Raw genomic sequence first — 20,886 nt, forward strand, 5'->3', positions numbered from 1 at the left:
GGCTGCCAGTTTCCTAGCCTTAGTGTGCGGCTAGCTGTGTGTGTGTGTGTGTGTGTGTGTGTGTGTGAGTGTGTGTGTGAGTGTGTGTGTGAGTGTGTGTGTGTGTGAGTGTGAGTGTGTGTGTGAGTGTGTGTGTGAGTGTGTTTGTGAGAGTGTGTGTGTGTATATGTGTGTATATGTGTCTGTATGTGTGTCTGTGTGTGTGTGTGTGTACTGCGTTGCCCCTCAGGCAAACGGAGCAAGGGCACCGCAGGCTCGGGGCTCAGAGTCAGCTTATAGGGCTCAGATGTGGCCACTTCAGCTGCTCTCGGCCTTCTCCAGGGCGCAGAGGTTTATTCAACATGGCGCCGGTCGTAAATTGTGCGCCGTTCGGCTACCTGGCTTGGCCTCCCGGTCTGTAGGGGAAGGTGGGTTTGTCGTGTGCTTCTGCCACCCTATCGAGGCAGCTGGGAGGTCTAACATGATTCTGACGTCTTCGGCTCACTGCGTATGACTGAATGGGAGCAAGGAGCGCTGAACATATGGAAACCAGTGGGGGAAAAAAATCTTGTGGCAAAGAAAATAAACGGCAGGTGTAGACACCTTAAATAAGGGTTTATGAAACAGTTTTTAGTGCAGAGGGGCAGGTAACTGGCAGGTGTTGGTCACGGGTGTAAACAGGACCTGTGATGCGTTCCATGGACCAGCCCCAGCCATGGGACACCCCAACCTTCCCAAAACACATTTACAGGCACCACCCTCAGGGTGGACCCCTGTCCCTCTGCCCTCCCGCCCACACCGCCACACAAAACTGTAATGGGCGATCAAGGTCTTAGCGTGTTGCCAGGGGCAACAGAGAGAGAGGGGGGGGGGGGGGGGGTTAGGGTCGTTGGTGTTGATAACGTGAGCCAGCGAGAATGATGAGCTGCAGTTCTAATAAAGGAGCAGCCTGGTGTCCCACGCGCGTGCGGGGGGACCCTCCGTCTGGCGGAGTGCAGGCGGGTGTGGTGCGGGGTCAGTGCGTCGGAGCGCTGGAGGGCTCTGTGGCGGTGTGTGCGCCGCGCGCTGCCTGGGGGGGAAATGCTGAGACAGTCAGCGGGTTTATTTTTGGGTCAGTGACAGCGTGTCAATGGCTGCAGATGCGTCGCAAAGGAAGGCTCTGAGATACCAACAGACCCTGGTCAGTATCTGCCCCCTTCTTCTCCTCTCCTCTGCCTGTCTCTTATCTCCGCTCCTGCCCTCTCTCTCTCTCTCTCTCCCGGCTGTTCCTTTCTGCCGCTCTTCCCCCTCTCGCTCGCTCTCTCACCCCCGCGGTGTGCAGTGCCGCTCGCTCGCCGGCTTTGTGAAAATAAGTACTGCAAGGTAGCGTGTGCGCTGTGCGATCCCCCTCGCTCTCCGTGTGAGACTGCTGCGTTGGCTTTTCATACCTCCTGCCCCTCGTAATGCTTCGGCCCGATGGTGCTGCACATAAGAAGTTTTGATTTGGTTTCTCTGTCCCTTCCTCGTCGGTCAGAAGTTGAGCTCCATCTTTTCTACCAGTGTGTCCGAACTTCTCTCTTACCTGTGTGAGAGTTTCAGAAGGGCCGTTTGTGTCACGAGTCTTCCTGGCCATGGAGATATTTGTAGAGCTTGTTACTGCTACTGGATGTGGCTTTCCGTCCAGTTGCTCGAACCGTCTTGCTGTCGGAATGTGTTCCCTTACCCGTGGTCTTGAAAAGTCATTAGGCTATGCATCTCTTATGCGTTGATGTAAACGAGTATCCGTATGCAGAAGCAAACAGATTGTAGTTATAAATACATTTGTATCTCTTGGCTTGTCCAGCAAATGAGTCGTATTCCGAATGAGTTTCAGTTTTAACGCGGTGTAAATATATTTCAGATATGAGCTGCATCGTATTGCCCCTGTTTTATGACTGGCCTGACTCTCCCATATGGTTATATAGTTAAACTGGCCGTGCTCAGTGATCTGTGCTGCCCCTCCTGAGGGCTTCTAAAAGCCATCCAGCCTGTAGTAGAGACCTGGGACTACAGGTACTTTGTGTTCTGTCCCGGTCTATGGCTCCAGATGGGTAATTAAGGCCTCAGTTGGATCCAGTTGGGAACCTGTGCATTTCTGATTACGTTTTTTGCTTGAGGCCTGTTCTTCCGGCTCTTCCTCTCGTAAGTAAAACTTATTGTGGCATTGCTTTCCTTTCATTCTGTCGTAGTTTACGTGCGGTGAACTGGCGGTCTCGAGTCGTATGCAGAAAGCAGGTGCCTTTATTGTCCGGAAAGACGTCGTACGTGCGGACCATTTACCCTGTTCGTTTTGCCATGCTATCTGATTCAGGTTCAGTCTCCCCGGCCCGAGAGACGGGCAGCCGGTACTCCGGCATGCGCCGGTGGGCGGCATGGGAATGAAAGGGAAGATAGGAACTGGACATGTAGCATTGTGCATCAGTCAGACAGAGGCTCTGTGGGGGGCGAGGGGGGGGGGTTTGAGGTGGGTGGGCTGAGAGGAGTGCAGGCTCTGGGGTGACTCACTCTCTGTGGCAGCCCCTCTCTCTCTCTCTCTCTCTCTCTCCAGCTGGGGATACAGAGATGGGGGCGAGCGAGAGCTCGGTCGAGGGAACAGCGCTATAATCCTCACAGGACAAGACAACCGCTATAAAACTCTCACAGCACAGTGGGAAGACGCAGGTTCGATATAAAGACAAACAATGAGGAGACGCTAAACTAGACCATGGGTCAGTTATAATTAGAAATAACAGTCAGTAACAACACCCCCCCCCCCACCCACCCACCCACCCCACCCCCACAGTTCTAATTGCAAATCTGCTGATGCTGTTAAAAAGAGTGATATCAAGCACAGCACGCTGTGATGAGGCGAAACGGTGTGTGTTCGCCCCGTACCGCCCCCCCCCCCCCCACCACCACCACCACTAAGGGCCGTCACCTTGCAGAACATTCAGCCCGGCCCTGTAACTGGGCTTAAATAATCAATTATATCAATTACACCTCACACGACTGTGGGTGACCCCCGGCCCCGGGCCCCTGGCCCCGGGCCCCCGGGGAGAGAGAGTGGCCCTGGTGCAGGAGGGCTGCTGACAGACACACACCAACAGTCTGTGTGCAGCTGATGTGCACCGCGTGCACCGTGTTCATTCAACTCAACCGGGGTCAAATAGGTACGGGGCTTGACCTTTAACCCTCCGATTGAAACGATTGGCTTCAGATGTGTGAATTACACTTCTTAGAATTTACATATATTTTCTTATTTTTTTATTTCTTTTATTTAGAAATTTCAATGTTTATTTGGATGTTTTATGCCTATATAGCCATCTATATAAATCCAGTTTGAAAGGGAGCTGTCCAATGGGAGATTAATTTTTATTTCTTTATATTTGAGTAACAATATTGAAATTAAATTAATCACAATTGCATACTCTGCTGGTTAAAGGGGAGCGTTGGCTTGTGGTTCCGCCCGATTTGGGGTCCCTGGTGCCACAGCCCACTGGGAACAAATGAAACACGCTCAGTTCTGTGACTTAAAGGATAAGATGCATGGACAGATCAGAAGGAATAGAGAGATAAACAGACTGAGAGGTGTGTGGAGAAGTGTGTCAGTGAACATTGGGTCACACCGGAGCTAAATATAAACCAGAGTAGAGTTACAGGGACTGGGCTGTGCAGAGGGAAGAGAGGTAGACAGGGGAGAAAGAAAGTTTGGGGAAGAGAGGTGTGGGGTTTGGGATGGCAGTGTGTGTGTGTGAGTGTGTGAGTGTGTGTGTGTGTGCGGGGGGCGGGGGGATGGTCAGATTTGAAACTGGAACTGTTTGGAAAGAGGGAGAGAGGGAGCGGAGAGCACTCTGGGGCGGGTGTGAGAAATGAAAGGAGGAGAAACGCTAGCGTGTAACGCCACCGTGGGAACCAGAGGGACTGACATGAAGACCGCAGTCGGAAATACTGCCCGGAGAAATATGAACGCCTGTAGGCGCTCGCGACTGTGAAAGCAGAATGCTGCTGACTGATTGATGCTACAGGATCTCAACACTGCACTGTTATATATAGCGTCAGTACAGGCATACTGATGGATGCTGCTGTGCATCCAGGGCCCAATAGGAGCAGGGCTTATGAAAACCCACAGAACGAATAACTGGGCTGTTAGCCGGGCTAACGCTGACAGGCTCAGGGTAAATTCCCTGAATTAAGAACTGTTGACAAGCCATTGTCAACCCAAAGTGTCTGTATTAACCTCCCCCCCTCCCCTCGGTCTTACGGGTGAAGTGTTCACTCACCTTAGTGGCTGGTTTCGGTCAGTCATGGTAAAAGTACTGTATTACCCTCCCCTCTGCGGAAAAGAGGCAGGAACAGGCAGTGTAATTAGAATTTTGAAGGAGAAAAGGAGAGATTTAGGGAGATATAAAGAGTCTGAGGAAGACAGAGAACGAAAAAGGAAAGGAAAGGCAGTGGGCAGAGGCACGGCGGAAGAAGACGAGGATGAGAGAACGCATCAACACGTTTGAAACGGTCCTCAATTTAAATCAAATCCTGGTAAGACGTGTATCATTGACATGGCCTTGAGGGGGTTGTAAGGAGGATCGATGATGTCCATGATTGAGCCGATTGTGCTGCGATCGATATTGTAAGCCGTTATTTTAGTTGCACTGTACCTGAAGCAACTTGGCACCCAGGTACACCACTTGAATAGTTTCTGAGAGTTGTTGAGGCTGGATGTGTTGTGCTTGTTTGTTGACTACCTTATTGATAATTAACATTTTTGTCCGGTTATGCGATGGTAAACGGTATCTGTGTGTGTGTTTGTGTGCATGTGCGGCTGCGTGTGTGTGTGTGTGTGTGTGTGTGCTTGTTTGTGGTGCTGAATGTCTAATCTCTTCATCTGTCCGTCAGTGACTGGGTCAGATTTTATCATTATCCTTTGCTGGAGGACAGTGGTATATTGTGAATACTGACAGACGCACAAAATCACATGCACTGATTCCACACACACACACACACACACACACACACAGTCACACACACACACATACAGTCATACACACACACACACACACACACAGTACACACACACACAGTCACACACAGGGACCAAGGAATTTGGTCATTATTATTTTTTTAATTAACTCTCAAAGTCACTCTGTCCTTCACTGTATGCATCTGCTGGCAACCTTCTCGCTTTCTCCCTTTCCCTTTCTCAAAAACTACTACAGCTAGACACATTGTCCATTTATCCAATGGCAGAGTGCGTTTTCTACCTTTTCACACAATTAACAGGGTATTTGGCACCCACTGTACCCAGGTGTGTTAGCAGTAGGAGTTTGGGGGTCAAATCTAGAAGGCCAGGGATTTGGATAACCATAGACAGTGCTGCCCAGTGACTGTTAGACAAACAGAGAATGATAGAGTGGGAGAAAAACTGTTCTGCTAAACAATAAATAATCAACGACTGACGTAAGAAGTGTTTTTCTCACACTCACGCTCTTTCTCTCTGTTACTCTCACACAAACTCTCTCCACTTCCCTCCCTCTGCCTAATTGATGACTTATCCACCTAAGGCTTCACAATTCATTTTTGTCCCCTGTAGACATGAGTCTCTGGTCTTAATCGCAAGAACCATTTATTCTACTATTCTGAAACATAGTACAAAGGGCATTCAATAACAAATAAAATAAATAATACAGTGCAGGAAGTATTTGGACAGTGGTACATTTCCTGTTCTTTTTGCTCTCCAACATGTGCTCCATTACATTGGATTCCAAATGAAACAATGACTATGAGGTTACAGTGCAGACTGTCACCTTTAAGGGTATTTACATCCCAATCGGGTGGTCCATGTAGGATCTACATCCCTTTTTATAAGTGGTGTCTTGCATGGCAGCCAATCGTTAGTGTGTGAGTGTGTGCATGAACGGGTGAATGAGAAGCATCAATTGTACAGCGCTTTGGATAAAGGCGCTATATAAATGCCATTTACCATTTTCAGGCACCATAAGTAATTAGGTAGTTGGCTTTTCAGCTGTTTCTCATTTGTCTGGTGTATTCAATCGCTTCAATAGTGCAGGTATAAGAAAGCTTTCAGTATCTAGTCTTGATGCTAGGCTTTTGATTGCCTTTGGAGACTGTCATTGATGTTGGTTAACATGAGGACCAGTGTTGTGCCAATGATTGTGAAGGAGGCCATTATGAGGCTGAGAAATAATAAGAAGGAAAAAAAACTGTTAGAGGCATAGGCCAAAGCTTTATGAAAATCAACTAATTGGAACATCATCATGCAGCTCAGTAATTGCAAAGTAGGCCAAAGAAGACCCCTAATGATAGTGAGCAAATAATTCTCGTGATAATTAAGAAAAAACACCAAACCTGTCCAACAGATCAGGGGTCTCATTTATAACTATTGCATACGCACAAAAATGTGCGTACACCACTTTCTAAGCATAAATTGAGATTTATAAATATATATTTTTAAACTTAACGAGGAAAATGGCGTATATTTAAGGAAACTTAAACCCAACCCGCACATGGAGGCAGAGGGAAATAGCGACTCCTCAGGCAAAGTTACTTTATTACACCTACAGGACATGCAATTTTCGAATCAGTTGTGCGGCAGCAGTGCAATGCATACGATCATGTAGATACGAGTCAGGAGCTTCAGTTAATGTTTACCATCAACCGGAAAAACGCAACAAGAAACGCTTTGTTGATGAGAGACATCAGAGGAGAATGTCCAGACTGATCAAAGCTGACAGGAATGTGACAGTAGCAGAAATAACCACATATTACAACAGTGGTATGCAAAAGAGCATCTCTGAACAATTGAATTGCATTTTCCAACTTTATTTTGGGGCATCTGTATAGTTACATTTCAACATTGTAAGTCAGATAATAGCCTAATAGCCAAATTAAAGATTTACATTTACATTGACATTGTACAGTGTAACCTCGCATTTACAGCAGTCTGTAGGCTAGTTAAATCCCTGTAGTTTACGTCCAGGCATGCTGGTCGATCGCGTGTCATTTAAAAAAAGTGCATCGGTTAAAATAAGAATTCTTCATGTTTTCATCCCTCTTCCCGGTGGCTTCTGCCTGCCAGACTAGATTGGCATGAAATCTGTAAATATGCTGCTGTTAAGAATTTACAGACGCGGTTGTGCACTCCATTGGGAGTGCAATATTTGCCTGATATAATATGAACACTGAGTCTATTTTACCATAGGTAAATGATTTTTTAAATTGACATGATTTTTATATTTATGCCAATACAGGTCTGGATACAATTTGACATATTCTTATGTAACGGTAAACGGGGGCGACATGGGACCACATGGCTCAGGCAGTAAGAGCGGTCGTCTGGCAGTCGGAGGGTTGCCAGTTCGATCCCCCTGTGTCGAAGTGTCCCTGAGCAAGACACCTAACCCCTAAATGCTCCTGACGAGCTGGTCGGTGCCTTGCATGGCAGCCAATCGCTGTTGGTGTGTGAGTGTGTGTATGAATGGGTGAATGAAAAGCATTAATTGTACAGTGCTTTGGATAAAGGCGCTATATAAATGCCAACCATTTACCATTTAAACTTTTCCAATGCATTTTATATGGCGCGGGGAATCGTGGTTGTGAGATTTACATGGTCAGTTTTTTGCTTTCAATATCCAATGGATAAATAACGTAATTATAATGCATTGTTTTATATATTTTTATGTAGATACCACATAGTGGAAAGCTACATTCAGTTTGCCGGTAGTTTGAATTCGCGAGTCAACAAATAAACACAGATGGAAAAAAATGCCATACAATAAGCCATTAGTGAACAGCTGCATATTTAAAACACAGAGATATTCTTTGATAACTATGGTATTGTAGCATTCAGTTCCCTGTGGAGTTTGCATTCTTAACCCCCTGAAATGAGAATAACCCTGACTGCTAGATTAGAATCTAAACAGCAGTGGAGGCTCCTCCATAGAGGTGGAGGAGGCCTGGCCTCCCCAATAATTTGAGAGAAGAGAGAGATTTAAAAAAAACAATAAATATATTTATTTTATTTATTTATTTTAACAAAAAACATATTTTTTATATTCATATTATTTTAGTTTTGTTCATAAATCTAAATTTTCCCATGGCTAAAACCCAATATTGCAATTGTAAAGCAACAGGCCAGATTTCCCTATCAGTTTGTATTAAGGGAGGCCAGGCCAGGCCAGGCCTCCCCTAGGAAATGAGATTCTCATAGAAGTCAATGTAATGCATTTTTTTTCATGCCAATATGTGATTGGCCAGATCACTGAAAATGGGTGGGCAACGGAGGCCTGGCCTCACCATGCATTGTGTCCAGGGCAAAGATTGACATTTTGTTCGTCCAATCACATGCTACTGGTTCATTTGGAATCAACTATCCTTTCCTTTCTATTCAACACAGAAGCCATTTTGAGAATTCGCTAGTCACTTCAGTCAAACAAACACTCGCCATAGTGCGCAATTTGAGATCTTGGGCTGGAGATATGCAGATTCCAGATACTAGGGAGTGAGAATGACATTCAATAGGTCATGTTAGACACCATTTGGGATTTATTGAACAGTTTTATTTTTAATGTAGTCCATTTCGTTTTATTACAAGTCAATTTAATAATCTTCCATATCAAATTACCGAATTGTTGCTCTGTGAGGAAATTCACTCTAAATACGAATAGAGTGCTGCCCTCTAGTGGATAACGTTAACGTTAGATAAAGCCAACTGGAACCATATTTTTACATATTTTATATTAAATATATTGAATAAAACTAGATATGATAAAGAAAGTGTTATCTTATCTTTTTTATATGCTAAACTTGATTAAATTGGTGATTACATGTTGAAGCTGTAGAAGAATGAAAAATGTAAGCTAAACAAAATTGTTTTTAACTACATAATTAAAATTCCTGCCTTTTACACATGTTCACTTGGCATTTATATTACATCCAAATGTCATTTCTCAGCTTAATTATCAGGCAGGCTCATAGACTTACAGCAATGTCATTTCTTCAGGAAGGCACATGGCTAAGCTCTGCACAATGAATTTCATCAGCCAGAACTTTCTGACTGTAGCTTACACTCCAAATAGTATGCCTTTGGCCAGCACAAAGACAGATAAGAGAACAGGGAACATTCCATCGCGAGTGAAGTGAGCAAGCGGAAAAAAATGGCCTCCTCAATTCTGGAAGTCACCAGCCTCCACTGCTAAACAGCCTATTGCAATATTGCTTAAACCACATTTATTATAACTGAGCTTACCATTTCCAGCTTCAGAAAAAATTGTCGGTTGTCGGTTAGCAAATAAACGTTTAAACATGACAAATTTTGTGAATCAATTCCATCAATGTCAAAATTATATTTCTTATTTATCGTTCAAAATTTATCTTCGTAGCTTTGCGCTCTGACGTTGCCATTCACAGACATTGTCACGGCGGGGAGGACAGAGGAACCAGAAGCAGACACAGGGTTTACAGGTGACAGGTTTACTAGCAGATGGAGGGGCAGACAGAGCGTAGTCAAAAAAACTGGCCAGGGTCAAAAACCAGGGGGTCAGTCCAACAAAGCAGAGGTACAGATATCCACAACAAGCAAAGAAGAGTCCAGGGAAGCAGGTAGGGGTCAAAACCAGGAAATCCAAAAAACAAGGGCAAGGACTCGGGAACAAGGGGGCTAGAACTAGGGGAAGGAATAAAGGGCTCAGGAACAAAAACAGGACAAGACAAACTAGCAGTGTGCAACTGAAAAGGTGCAACTGCGTTACAGAACAGAATTGAAACTGGAGATGCATTAGTAAGTTAGTTAAGTGATTTAAATTACAAATACCCAAAACTAGTGAATGTTAGTTTGTTAGTTTGACAAACATATTAGTGTGTTAGTATAATTAGTACTGTACAAATTCTATGTTAGTTGGGATTAGTATATTAGTGCTATGTACAAACATGAAATGGAGAGAAAGCAGGAAGTAAGGAATGCAAGATTGGAAGGAAGGTTGAACCCTGGAACTACCGTAAACACCCGAATAGTGGGGCACGCAGACAAGGGAGTGACTGGGCTAGTAAACATTCAGACTCAGACATCACAGGGGAAGACGAGTGCAAAGACTAATGACTATAAACAGAACACCAGACATGAATATGAAAAATAATAAATAACAAGGATAACAATAATAAACAATGATAAACTAAGGACAGAACACAGGAACATAACAGACATAGCCTACATAGGGATTATCAAGTACATTTCTATGCTTATCAATATTAATTAATTAAGTGAACTAGGCATGTTGGGCTCCTGCACGTATGGACAATTGCTAGTTGATTTGAGATTTATAAAACGAAATATGCGCACTGGCAGGCATATGCAAGATTTTATAAATCTGAATGTTTTTGGGCGTACGTACATTTCCTCATTTCTACGTATTCAAACAATTATTATGGATTCTTACATTACATTACATTATTGGCATTTGGCAGACGCTCTTATCCAGAGCGACGTACAACAAAGTGCATACCCATAACCAGGGATAAGTTCGCTGAAAGACCCTAGAGGGAAGTACAGTTTCAACTGCTACCTGTACAACAAAGATAAGGACAAGGGCCATTTTTATTTTATTTTTTTTTTTTTTTTGGAACAAACAAACAAACGAACAGAGCAAAAGTGACCAAAGTTAACTATCCAAACACTGCTTACCTAGCCAAGTAAAAATACCGATACACAAAGCAAGTCACAGAGACAACAATTTTTGCAGATAAGCTGGGGAAGACCCTTTAACTGCTTGGAAGGCTAGCACCAATGTTTTGAATTTGATGCGAGCCATGACAGGCAGCCAGTGGAGGGAAGTAAGCAGGGGGGTGATGTGTGAGTATTTGGGAAGGTTGAAGACCAGACGAGCTGCTGCATTCTGGATGAGTTGGAGGGGTCTGATGGCGGACGCTGGGAGGCCAGCCAAGAGGGAATTGCAGTTGTCCAGGCGGGACAGAACCATCGCTTGGACCAGGAGCTGGGTCGAGTAGGGGGTGAGAAAGGGGCGGATTCTCCGTATGTTGTATAGGAAGAACCTGCAAGACCGGGTCACCGCCGCAATGTTCTCGGAAAGGGACAGTCTGCTGTCCATCACCACGCCGAGGTTCCTTGCACTGGGTGACGGCGTGAGTGTGGTATCCCCGAGGGAAATGGAGAGATCCAGATGGGGAGAGGTATTAGCAGGGATGAATATCATTTCAGTTACCTGGGTTGAGCTTTAGATGGTGGTTGTCCATCCAGCTCTGGATGTCCCTCAGGCAAGCAGAGATCTGCGTATCAGACGGCGGGAACGAGACGAAGAGTTGGGTATCGTCTGCGTAGCAGTGGTAGGATAGCCCATGTGCAGTGATCACAGGGCCAAGGGAGCGAGTGTAAAGAGAAAAAAGAAGCGGGCCAAGGACTGAGCCCTGGGGAACTCCTGTGGCGAGGGGCCGAGGTGTCGATACCAAACCAGCCCAGGCAACCTGGAAGGAGCGACCAGAGAGGTAGGACTCAATCCAGTCCAGGGCTGTGCCACAGATGCCCGTTGCTGACAGGGCAGACAGGAGGATGGAGTGATCCACAGTGTCGAAGGCAGCAGAGAGATCTAGAAGAATGAGGACAGAGGAGAGGGAGGCTGCTCGTGCGGCATGGAGTGACTCACTGACGGAGAGGAGCGCAGTCTCTGTCGAGTGGCCCGATCTGAAGCCAGACTGATGGGGGTCTAGCAGGTTGTTGTTAGAAAAGAAAGAAGAAAGTTGAGTAGAAGCGGCTCGTTCTATAGTTTTAGAAAGGAAAGGAAGAAGAGATACCGGGCGGTAGTTCTGGATGATGGAGGGATCCAGAGTAGGCTTTTTTAGCAGCGGAGTGATGTGGGCCTTCTTGGAGGATGCCGGAGCATATTCTCTGCATAGTTTTATAAATGAGGCCCCGATACTTCAGGAGGCAGGTCTGAATGTGTCTGTGACTATTCCGCACATTAGACTTCACAAACAGATCTACAGAGGCTACAGTACAATATGCAAACTACTGGTTAGCTGAACAGGATGGCCAGATTACAATTGGCTCAGTAGTACCTAAAATAGCCTGCATAGTTCAAAATATACACCAATGCTCTATTTCTTCTTAATGATATTCCAAACAAGCCTATGTCTCTGATTTATTACTTATTTCTCAGCCTCAGAATAGCTTCCTTGGCTTTCATTTGCACAACTCAAAAGCAATAAAAAGACTCAAGTCAAAACTACAGTGTCCTCCATAATGTTTGGGACAAAGACCCGTTATGTCTCTGATTTGCCGCAATTTTATATTTGGAATCATACAATTAACATGTGGTTAAAGTGCCCATTCTCTGATTTCATTAAATGGTATTTTTATACCTTTTGGTGAAACGTGTAGAAATTACAGCGGTGTTTATACATAGTCGCCCCATTTCAGAGCACCATAATGTTTGGGGCACATGGCTTCACAGGTGCTTGTAATTGCTTATGCAGGTATAAGAGAAATCTCAGCACCTAGTCTTTCCTAGCACTGGTGAAAGACTAGAACTGGTGGGCTTACCAGTTGCAAAGGGACTGGCAGGCCAAGGAGGACCTCCACTGCTGAGGAATTATCTCCAAACACCTGTCTGACAGATCAGAAACAGTCTTCAGGAATCAGTTGTGGTTTTGTCAATGGCCACTCTCGGCAGAAGACTTCATATACAGGAATACACAGGCTACACTGCAAGATGCAAACCACCGGTTAGCTGCAAGAAAAGGATGGCCATGTTACAGTTTGCCAAGAAGTACTTCTGGAGAGTTGAGATGAAGATAACTTATATAAGAGTGATGGCAAGACCAAGGTATGGAGGAGAGAAGGAACTACCCAAGATCCAAAGCATACCACCTCATCTGTGAAACACGGTGGTGGGGGTGTTATGGCATTTGCTACTACTAATGTCCCAAACGTTATGGAGGGCACTGTACATACTGAAAGCTTCCTTTTACCTGTATTAATGAAACGCTTGAATTCACCTGACTAATCAGAAACAGCTGAGAAGCCAACTCTCCATTTACATTTATTCCCCTAAAATGGGGGAATATGTATAAAAATGGATGTAATTCCTGCTGAAATTAAAGGTGACAGTTTGCACTTTAACCTCATATCCATGGGTTTGTTTCAAATCCTGCGCAGAGCCCAAAGAACAGAAATTGTACCATTGTTCAAATTTTCTCATGGACTGCATTCAAAAAAAATATCTCACACAACATGATATAAAACCATAACAGTTTTTGGCCTGTACCTCACTGCCGAGCCCTGCAAGTCACTGCTCTTAATCACACCTTTTTATATTTTATCAGCCGCACCTTTTTGTCAAAAGTAATGTTTTTATATTAGAGAATGGTTCATGCGATGACACTAAATCTGTCTGAATAAGTTTGAATACTTCAAATATTTGAATCCTAAATGTGGCTCTTATTTCTGCTGTGACAGCTGTCATACCATTTTAGTGTCTTAACGACTGCACAGCCACAGTTAATTTGTTGTGGTTTTTCATGGGGTTATTTCAGCCTCTGTGTCATTCATATGTAATGTTTCTCATCTCCAGATTTAATCATTTTTGTCTTGGTCTTGCAAACTGGCCCCAACTGGTCCTATCCTTTATCCCATTATATGAACTACCTGCTCAAATGTTGCAAATGTTCTATAGGTTAACATTGCTTTCTTTAATGACTTCTTCTATTTTGAGAACAGCACCGGTATTGTTCATTGTCGTTTTTGCCTCTAGTGGACTTCAAAAACACTTTCCCTCTCTCATCTTCCTCTTATTTATCATTCTTAGCTGTCTAATATAGCGTACCCTCCTCTCTGATTGATGACTCAGTATTGTTAATGTGTAATTGGGTCCATGTACTAAAGGCAGAGACAGGGGGGCGAATGTGTTTCGGGAGGTAGAGGTGTCCCAAGGTGCATCATGCCCAAGAGAACGTCCAGAGATCAGGTTGGTGTTGTTGCCGGCTTGTTCATATGCCAATTTGTAGCCGTAATCAAAATAGTTGTTATACCAGTCATGATTGTCCATCTGAAGTGTTGCATTAGCTATGATAATGTTTGCGTCATGTGGCAGCAGTGATCAACACGGGGACGAAAGACAATATTAGATCAGTTGCATTTCTTGGGTTTTGATTTGAAACGGTCGTGACCGAGGTTGAGAAAAAAGGCAGGATCTGCGGCAGTGTCTGTACTAATGAGAAATGTGGGCCTAGAAAGAGCCGGACTAATGACATTAGCATGTCAGTATTAAACCTGAGCCTAAGTTATTTATCTATATTTATATATCGTGCTCGCTTACATCCTGTACTCGTGGGAATGAGTTGAATGGTTCAGCCGAGGTAAGACATGGGGCCAAAAGATCTCATTTGTTTTAAAAATACAGATTGTAAAATTCTGTTTATGGGTTATAATTTAAGTGACACTTAAGATTTTAATTACAGAGATAGTTCCCGGGATAGTGACAGCCTCTTGCGGCGTTGGTGTTAAGACATCCAGGAGGCCATCGTCGTCAGTTTGAGGGCGCTCTGATACTCGGGCGTGCTGTGCTGAGAGTCGGACACAAACAGCCCGGTCCCCAACAGCGAGCGGGCTGTTAGTGCCGCAGTGGGCTACGTTAGGGGGTGTGGAATGTTCCCTGCCCTGCGCTCTTCCCCGGACGGCTGGCCCGCATCCATCTGGGATCCCGGGAACGTGGATATGGTTATACATCCGCACCTCAGGCTTCCGCTCCGAGGATTTTTCCCATCCCCTCTCACCGTTTGTCTATTTCTGTGCGTTGTGTGTCTCCCTGTCTCACTCACCCACACTTTCTTGCTGGCTCATTCTCCCTCTCTTTCCTCCAACGCCTCCTCTCTCTTGGCACAGAGCAGCTGTAGCCCTGCCAGGTGAAATTGCCTGCTGCGTGAGGAAGCAAAAAAAACAATAAAAAACGGTTTTATAGAAATGGCAAAACATGTTCTGTCACCAATTCCATTTAATTGCATGCAATGCAATGTTGTGTACTGCATACCGTGTAAATTTATTCAGAAGCAGAGCTTGACATGACTAACGTGTGAAAATGCCGCTAGAGAAATTGTAAACTCTCTGTTTCTATTTGAAGGTAGCTGTTGATCGTGTATGATTCAGGATACCTTGTCTGTCACATGCCTGGCACTAGACACTGCATTGCATTCAAAATCCAAATTGGATACTTCCGATTCTTTTGTGTTATGCTAATGGGTCCAGAGATATGCCTTAACCCCTACTCAAATGACATTTTGTTCTTTTTAACTCTGGAAGTCCAAGAATATGCACAAACACATGTAGTAGAGTCTACGGACGTGAAGTAACATAGCAATGAGGGCAACTTATTTTCATGCATTTCATTACAGGACTAAGACCGCCTCATTCTATTTGTTAACAGTTTAAAAAGCCTTTGCTAGCGTTAAAATGATTTTTTGGTATATGAAATTATACTTACAAATACATTAGCGACCTACATTTTAGTGTCATTTTAATATTACTGTTACTGTTGAAGGGAAATGTTGCTCCATGAACAAAAGTGTGCTCTGCATACAATGTTGTCCATGAAACAATGCTGTTAGCCTTTACCAGACTTTGGTGTGTATGGATTTTTACTCAATGTTTTGTCCATTTTAAATGGGACTCCCAGCAAAACTGGAAATTTTCATTTCCATCAATGGTGTTTAACCTCCGAATTAGCCTGGGCTGTGACTAATTTCTCGTTTTTGCAATGCAATATTTAACAGGGCAGCAGGACCAATTCATTATTTCCGTTAAATGCTGTGCTTCTGATTTTTTATTGGTCCAGGTATGCACAATCCAGACCAAATAAACACATTTAGAGCAAACTGCCTATGTATCAGTTTTCTGTAAGAAACAGTTGTTCTGCAATTGCCTTTGTGAGGATGGAATTCGCGGACGATGCCCCTTTTGAAGAGGTGCAGCAGAGCCTAGTGGCTTGGATGTTTTGTGTGTACAGCAGACTATTGTAAGTAAAATGTAATGTAAGTGTGCAGGCCGCAGGGAACCTGAGATGCACATAGAAAATGTATGCCATCATAGTCAATGTGGACCTTTATTCCTTACAGAGATGATACATGCTGTGTATTTCACATTGATTTGGCAGTTATGGCAATGGTCAACTGTACCTACACTCCGAATATGTTTTTTGGGACTGCGAGCTCTCAATCTATTATAAACTGTAAAGACCAAGCTGTACATCAAAACACTTATTGACCTCAGGCTGACAAAATTACCTGAAATACGTAAGACACTGGTATAATACTGTCAAAAGCAGCCAGTTTTACCGTTCATAAGACATGGACATTCTGAAACACAGCATTCCAAATTTTGATATGGAACGATGGTACAGGTTTGGCGATAACATCACGGTCTGCTGATGCTGCACATTTTTGTGCTGATACAATTTTTCTGTAAAAGTTCAAATTAACTTCCCTCCAAAATCGCATAAAAAACGGCATGTCAAGTATTGACTTTAACACCAACCGGGGCCGTTATTAATTCTGGGCAATTGTGATCTCTAACCTGCTTGTCCCAGCTATATGGAGAGTACAGAGAGCATCTGGGGAGTTTTGCCAGGAGGGAGGCCACACGGTTATTGACCGAGCGGCAATGGCGGAAGCACGCGGGAGATGCGTCCGCTGCCAGGCATGCGCAGGGCCACCACCACCACCACCCCACTGGCGTCGACACTGGAGTCTCCACTTCAGCACAGGGCCACGACGCTTCAATGAAGAAGCCCCGCCCGTGCTTAAAATGCCGAGGTGAGAAATGAGGCGAGGGGAAGGGATGTTATGTGCCACATTCTTTTTACTATCATTGCTATTATTAGGGCGGCACGGATTGTGCAGTGGGTAGCACTGCCGCCTCACAGCAGGAGGAGGTCCTGGGTCCTCTCTGTGTGGAGTCTGCATGTTCTCCCCGTGTTTGCGTGGGTTTCCTCCGGGTACTCCGGTTTCCTCCCACAGTCCAAAGACATGCAGGTTAGGCTGATTGGAGAGTGTAAATTGCCCGTAGATGTGAGTGTGTGAGTGAATGGTGTGTGTGCCCTGCGATGGACTGGTGACCTGTCCAGGGTGTATTCCTGCCTTTTGCCAAATGTATGCTGGGATAGGCTCCAGCCTGGTTTTGTGTGTAGCGGATAAGCTTGTGTTGGATTTCCATCATGTGATTTGTGTCTTGTGTAGACTGTGCAGCGCGCGTACAGAAGTACATTGTGAGAAAGCTGGGAGAGGACTGGATCTTTCTTGTGCTGCTGGGACTCACCATGGCGTTGGTCAGCTGGAGCATGGACTACGCTAGTGCCAAGAGTCTGCAAGGTACTACAATACCCATAATTCCAGCAGTCACTCCTTATTTGGGAAAGTCGTTAAAGCGTGGTGCTTTTTCAGTAACCCAGTTTTATAACATGTAATTCAGCTCCCAATGGATCAGCCCACCCAAATCAGCTCAGTTAACCATATAATTATTTGATATCTCTTACAGCCATGGTGCCTGACCTTCAATTCAAATTAGACTGCTTTAGTCTGCAATGTTAGGCAATGTCAACCAGTATAAACCACGATAAAATCTTTTTTTAGGCTAAAATAAGAAGATTTGGCCTTTTGACATTTTATGAGAGAATACATTCTGAATTCATATGAAATATTATGAAAGTCTCTCATTTTGTTTGGTAAATATAAACTTGACAATGACAATGACAATTTTAAGTTAAATGTTTCTGTTAAATTATACAAACCTGTTAAACAAAACTCATATGAATTAATTTTAATGGCCAATAATAAATTCGTTTTCAACCAATTTTTGTCCTAACCACTTCTCATTAAACTGAGCTACTCAAAATGAATCTGAATGAATCAAAAAATCTTGTAATAATTTCCTGTCTTAATTATTATTCATTATATCTCATACAAATTACCTATGGCTTTCTAGGCCTTGTCTTCCTGATTAAAATAATAAATGATAAAGTATACAAGGGGTAAGTGAAAAAACAGAGGAAAAGCACATTAAATAACACATTAAATATCATCAATTAACTTAAGTCTTCTGTCTGGGATTTGTTGCTCTTTCGAGTCATCCATTACTGTACAGTGCTCCAGTGTAGTTGTACATATGTTTTTCTCTCAAGAAAAGGTTTTCAGATGTTGCTTCTTTCATTTTGGATTCTTTCAGTTGAATGTATCAGTTGATGATATTATCAGTAGGATTTTTGTTTTTGTTTAATAAATCAGCACTTAATCACCATTGACTACCTTAATATGTGTTCTGCAGGAGGAGCAGCTATAGAGACGCCCTGTAGAGTTACAAGATGGAAAACTGTTTATGCAGATTTTAGTGTCTGTTCCAATGTTAACTGCTCTCTCTGCCCCCCCCTCTCTCTCTCTCCCCCTCCATCTCTCTCTGCTCTCCCCCCTCTCCTCCCCCTCCATCTCTCTCTGCTCTCCCTCTCCCCCTCTCTCTCTCCTCCACCTCCATCTCTCTCTGCTCTCCCCCTCTCTCTCCCCCCTCTCTCTCTCCTCCCCCTCCATCTCTCTCTGCTCTCCCCCTCTCTCTCCCCCCTCTCTCTCTCCTCCCCCTCCATCTCTCTCTGCTCTCCCTCTCCCCCTCTCTCTCACCTCCCCTTCCATCTCTCTCTGCTCTCCCCCTCTCTCTCCCCTCTCTCTCTCCTCCCCCTCCATCTCTCTCTGCTCTCCCCCTCTCTCTCCCCCCTCTCTCTCTCCTCCCCCTCCATCTCTCTCTGCTCTCCCCCTCTCTCCCCCCCTTTCTCTCTTTCTCTCTCTCAGTGTATAAGTGGATGTATGGTGAGCTGAAGGGTAATGTCCTGCTTCAGTACCTGGCTTGGATCACCTACCCCATGGTGCTCATCATGTTTGCCTCCCTCTTCTGCCACTTGGTCGCCCCGCAGTCCATCGGTGTGTACTGGCCCCAGTGTCTCTGGCTTCCCTCTCCTCTCTCCTTCACTACCCCACCGCTGCTCCTGGCCCCCGCTGCCTCCCCTCTGCTGGTCTGTATGGCAGACGCTGTTGATCAGAGGTGGCCGGAGATGCATGTGTGTGTGTGTGTGTGTGTGTGTGTGTGTGTGTGTGTGTGTATGTGTGCGCACATTTACTGTATGTTTGTGCATCTGTGTACCTGTGTGTGTGTATGTGCATACATGTGTGAATGACTATATCATTTTTAAACTGAACTTCAGTGAAACAATGTACAATTTTTGGATGTGAGATTCTATGTTATTGTTGCATTACAATGATCCTGGGTGAACAATGAACCTCTGGTCAACATCAAGGTGCATGCCTCAAGACTTATGAGATAAAGGGGAAAAGGGATTTTTTTTTGTTAATTAAATAGAAACAATGCAGGGGTGAATTTTTGGGCATTTGCAGAAGACAGCCAGCGAATCTGGCTTCTTGCCTGATTGAGGAAGGTCACTCTGTTATCGGGGGACCTGGGCAGAGATGGGCTTGGGCCACAGGAGTGGCTGTCATGCCTTTAAAGAACTGGCGCAGCCAGCCAGCGAGAGGACGCTGAATGGGCAGGTCTGGCTGGAGTGTGTGGTGTAATCGTTGAAGATTGGAACAGGCAGTGAAATTCACAGCTTGGTATGCCAGTGTGAGAGATTTGAATTGAGTACATGCTGCCAGCAGGAGCCTATGAAGTGTGCTTAAGAGCGACGCGGCATGTGTGAATTTTGGCAGGTTGGAGACCAGGTGGCGGGCGGCAGACTGGACCAGTTGCAGTGGCATGATGGCGCAGGCCGACAGGGCATTGCAATAGTCCAGACGAGAGATTACCGGGGCTTATGCATGTAGCAGTGTGAGGAAGGGGCAGATACTCCTGATGCTGGGAAGGGAGATCATATTTTTAGGAGAAGCGTGGCACGAGCCCCTTTTCAGTGCAGCGATGATAATGTTGGTTGAAAGAGAGCTGCAGAAGAAGGGGGAGATGGAAGGAATGGTGTCCTTTTTAGATTGGAGGCAGGGTGGAATAGGGTCACGTGAACAGGTACAGTAGTAGGGTGGCGGGACGTTCAGAGTTTCAGTGGAGTCTGAAAGGGATGTGGTAGAATGGGAGATTCGCAGCATGAATGCGCAGCTGACAAATCTGAAGAAATTGCGTGATGTGATCATGTCAACATGGAGCCGAATCTCAAAGGAATGTTTCCAACATCTTGTTGAATCCATGACACAAAGAATTGAAGCTGTTTTGAGAGCAAAGAGAGGCCCTACCCAGTATTAGTATAGTGTTCCTAATCAAGTCCCGAGTGGGTGTATATATTGATAGTATTGTCTTTACAGGGTAATTTCTTTAATTAAGGAAATAAATCTTATGGTGTTCGTGATGTATTTGAGTGTCCATGCCAAGCTGCTAGTTTGTGTCCAATATGGTATTGATCCTCAATTGTGTGGTGTTCTTCTGCACTTAATCCTCTCTCAAGTGTCTCCACCAATACACTATCTGTGTAGCATACACGCCGTAAATTTACTGCATGTCAGACTCCCCTGCTCTGTCTTTTTGTCTGTCTGTCTGTGTGTCTCACACCTTCCCTCCCTCACTCCCACAGGCTCTGGTATTCCTGAGCTGAAGACCATCCTTCGAGGTGTGGTACTGAAGGAGTACCTCACCCTGAAGGCCTTCCTAGCCAAAGTCGTTGGGCTGACTGCTGGACTGGGCAGTGGAATGCCTGTGGGCAAAGAGGTGGATCTCTTCAGTTCTGTCTCATACTGTATGTGTGTCTGCCCCTTTCAATGGGGAGTGAGAAAACGGCAGTAATATAATATAATATAATATAATATCATATTATTTATTTATTAACCTTTATTTTACCAGGAATGTCCCACTGAGATTAA

At 44.8% G+C, this 20,886-nt stretch overlaps 1 protein-coding gene across 2 annotated transcripts in view; it reads left to right on the top strand.

Annotated features, from left to right (window-relative positions):
- Positions 1 to 926: 926 nt before the first annotated feature.
- Positions 927 to 20,886, top strand: part of clcn1b (chloride channel, voltage-sensitive 1b) — a 33,878-nt gene continuing 13,918 nt past the window's right edge. The window contains exons 1-5 of one of the 2 annotated variants that reach the window (XM_061237005.1): positions 927 to 1,159; positions 16,578 to 16,803; positions 17,227 to 17,358; positions 18,823 to 18,951; positions 20,601 to 20,734. In XM_061237005.1, the coding sequence (XP_061092989.1) occupies positions 1,109 to 1,159; positions 16,578 to 16,803; positions 17,227 to 17,358; positions 18,823 to 18,951; positions 20,601 to 20,734 (672 nt within the window). In that variant the 5' untranslated portion in view covers positions 927 to 1,108. The remainder of the gene's footprint in view (positions 1,160 to 16,577; positions 16,804 to 17,226; positions 17,359 to 18,822; positions 18,952 to 20,600; positions 20,735 to 20,886) is intronic. The other variant, XM_061237013.1, reaches the window with a different exon arrangement.

Source organism: Conger conger, chromosome 1 (assembly GCF_963514075.1).
Source record: "Conger conger chromosome 1, fConCon1.1, whole genome shotgun sequence".
Lineage (NCBI taxonomy): Eukaryota > Metazoa > Chordata > Actinopteri > Anguilliformes > Congridae > Conger > Conger conger.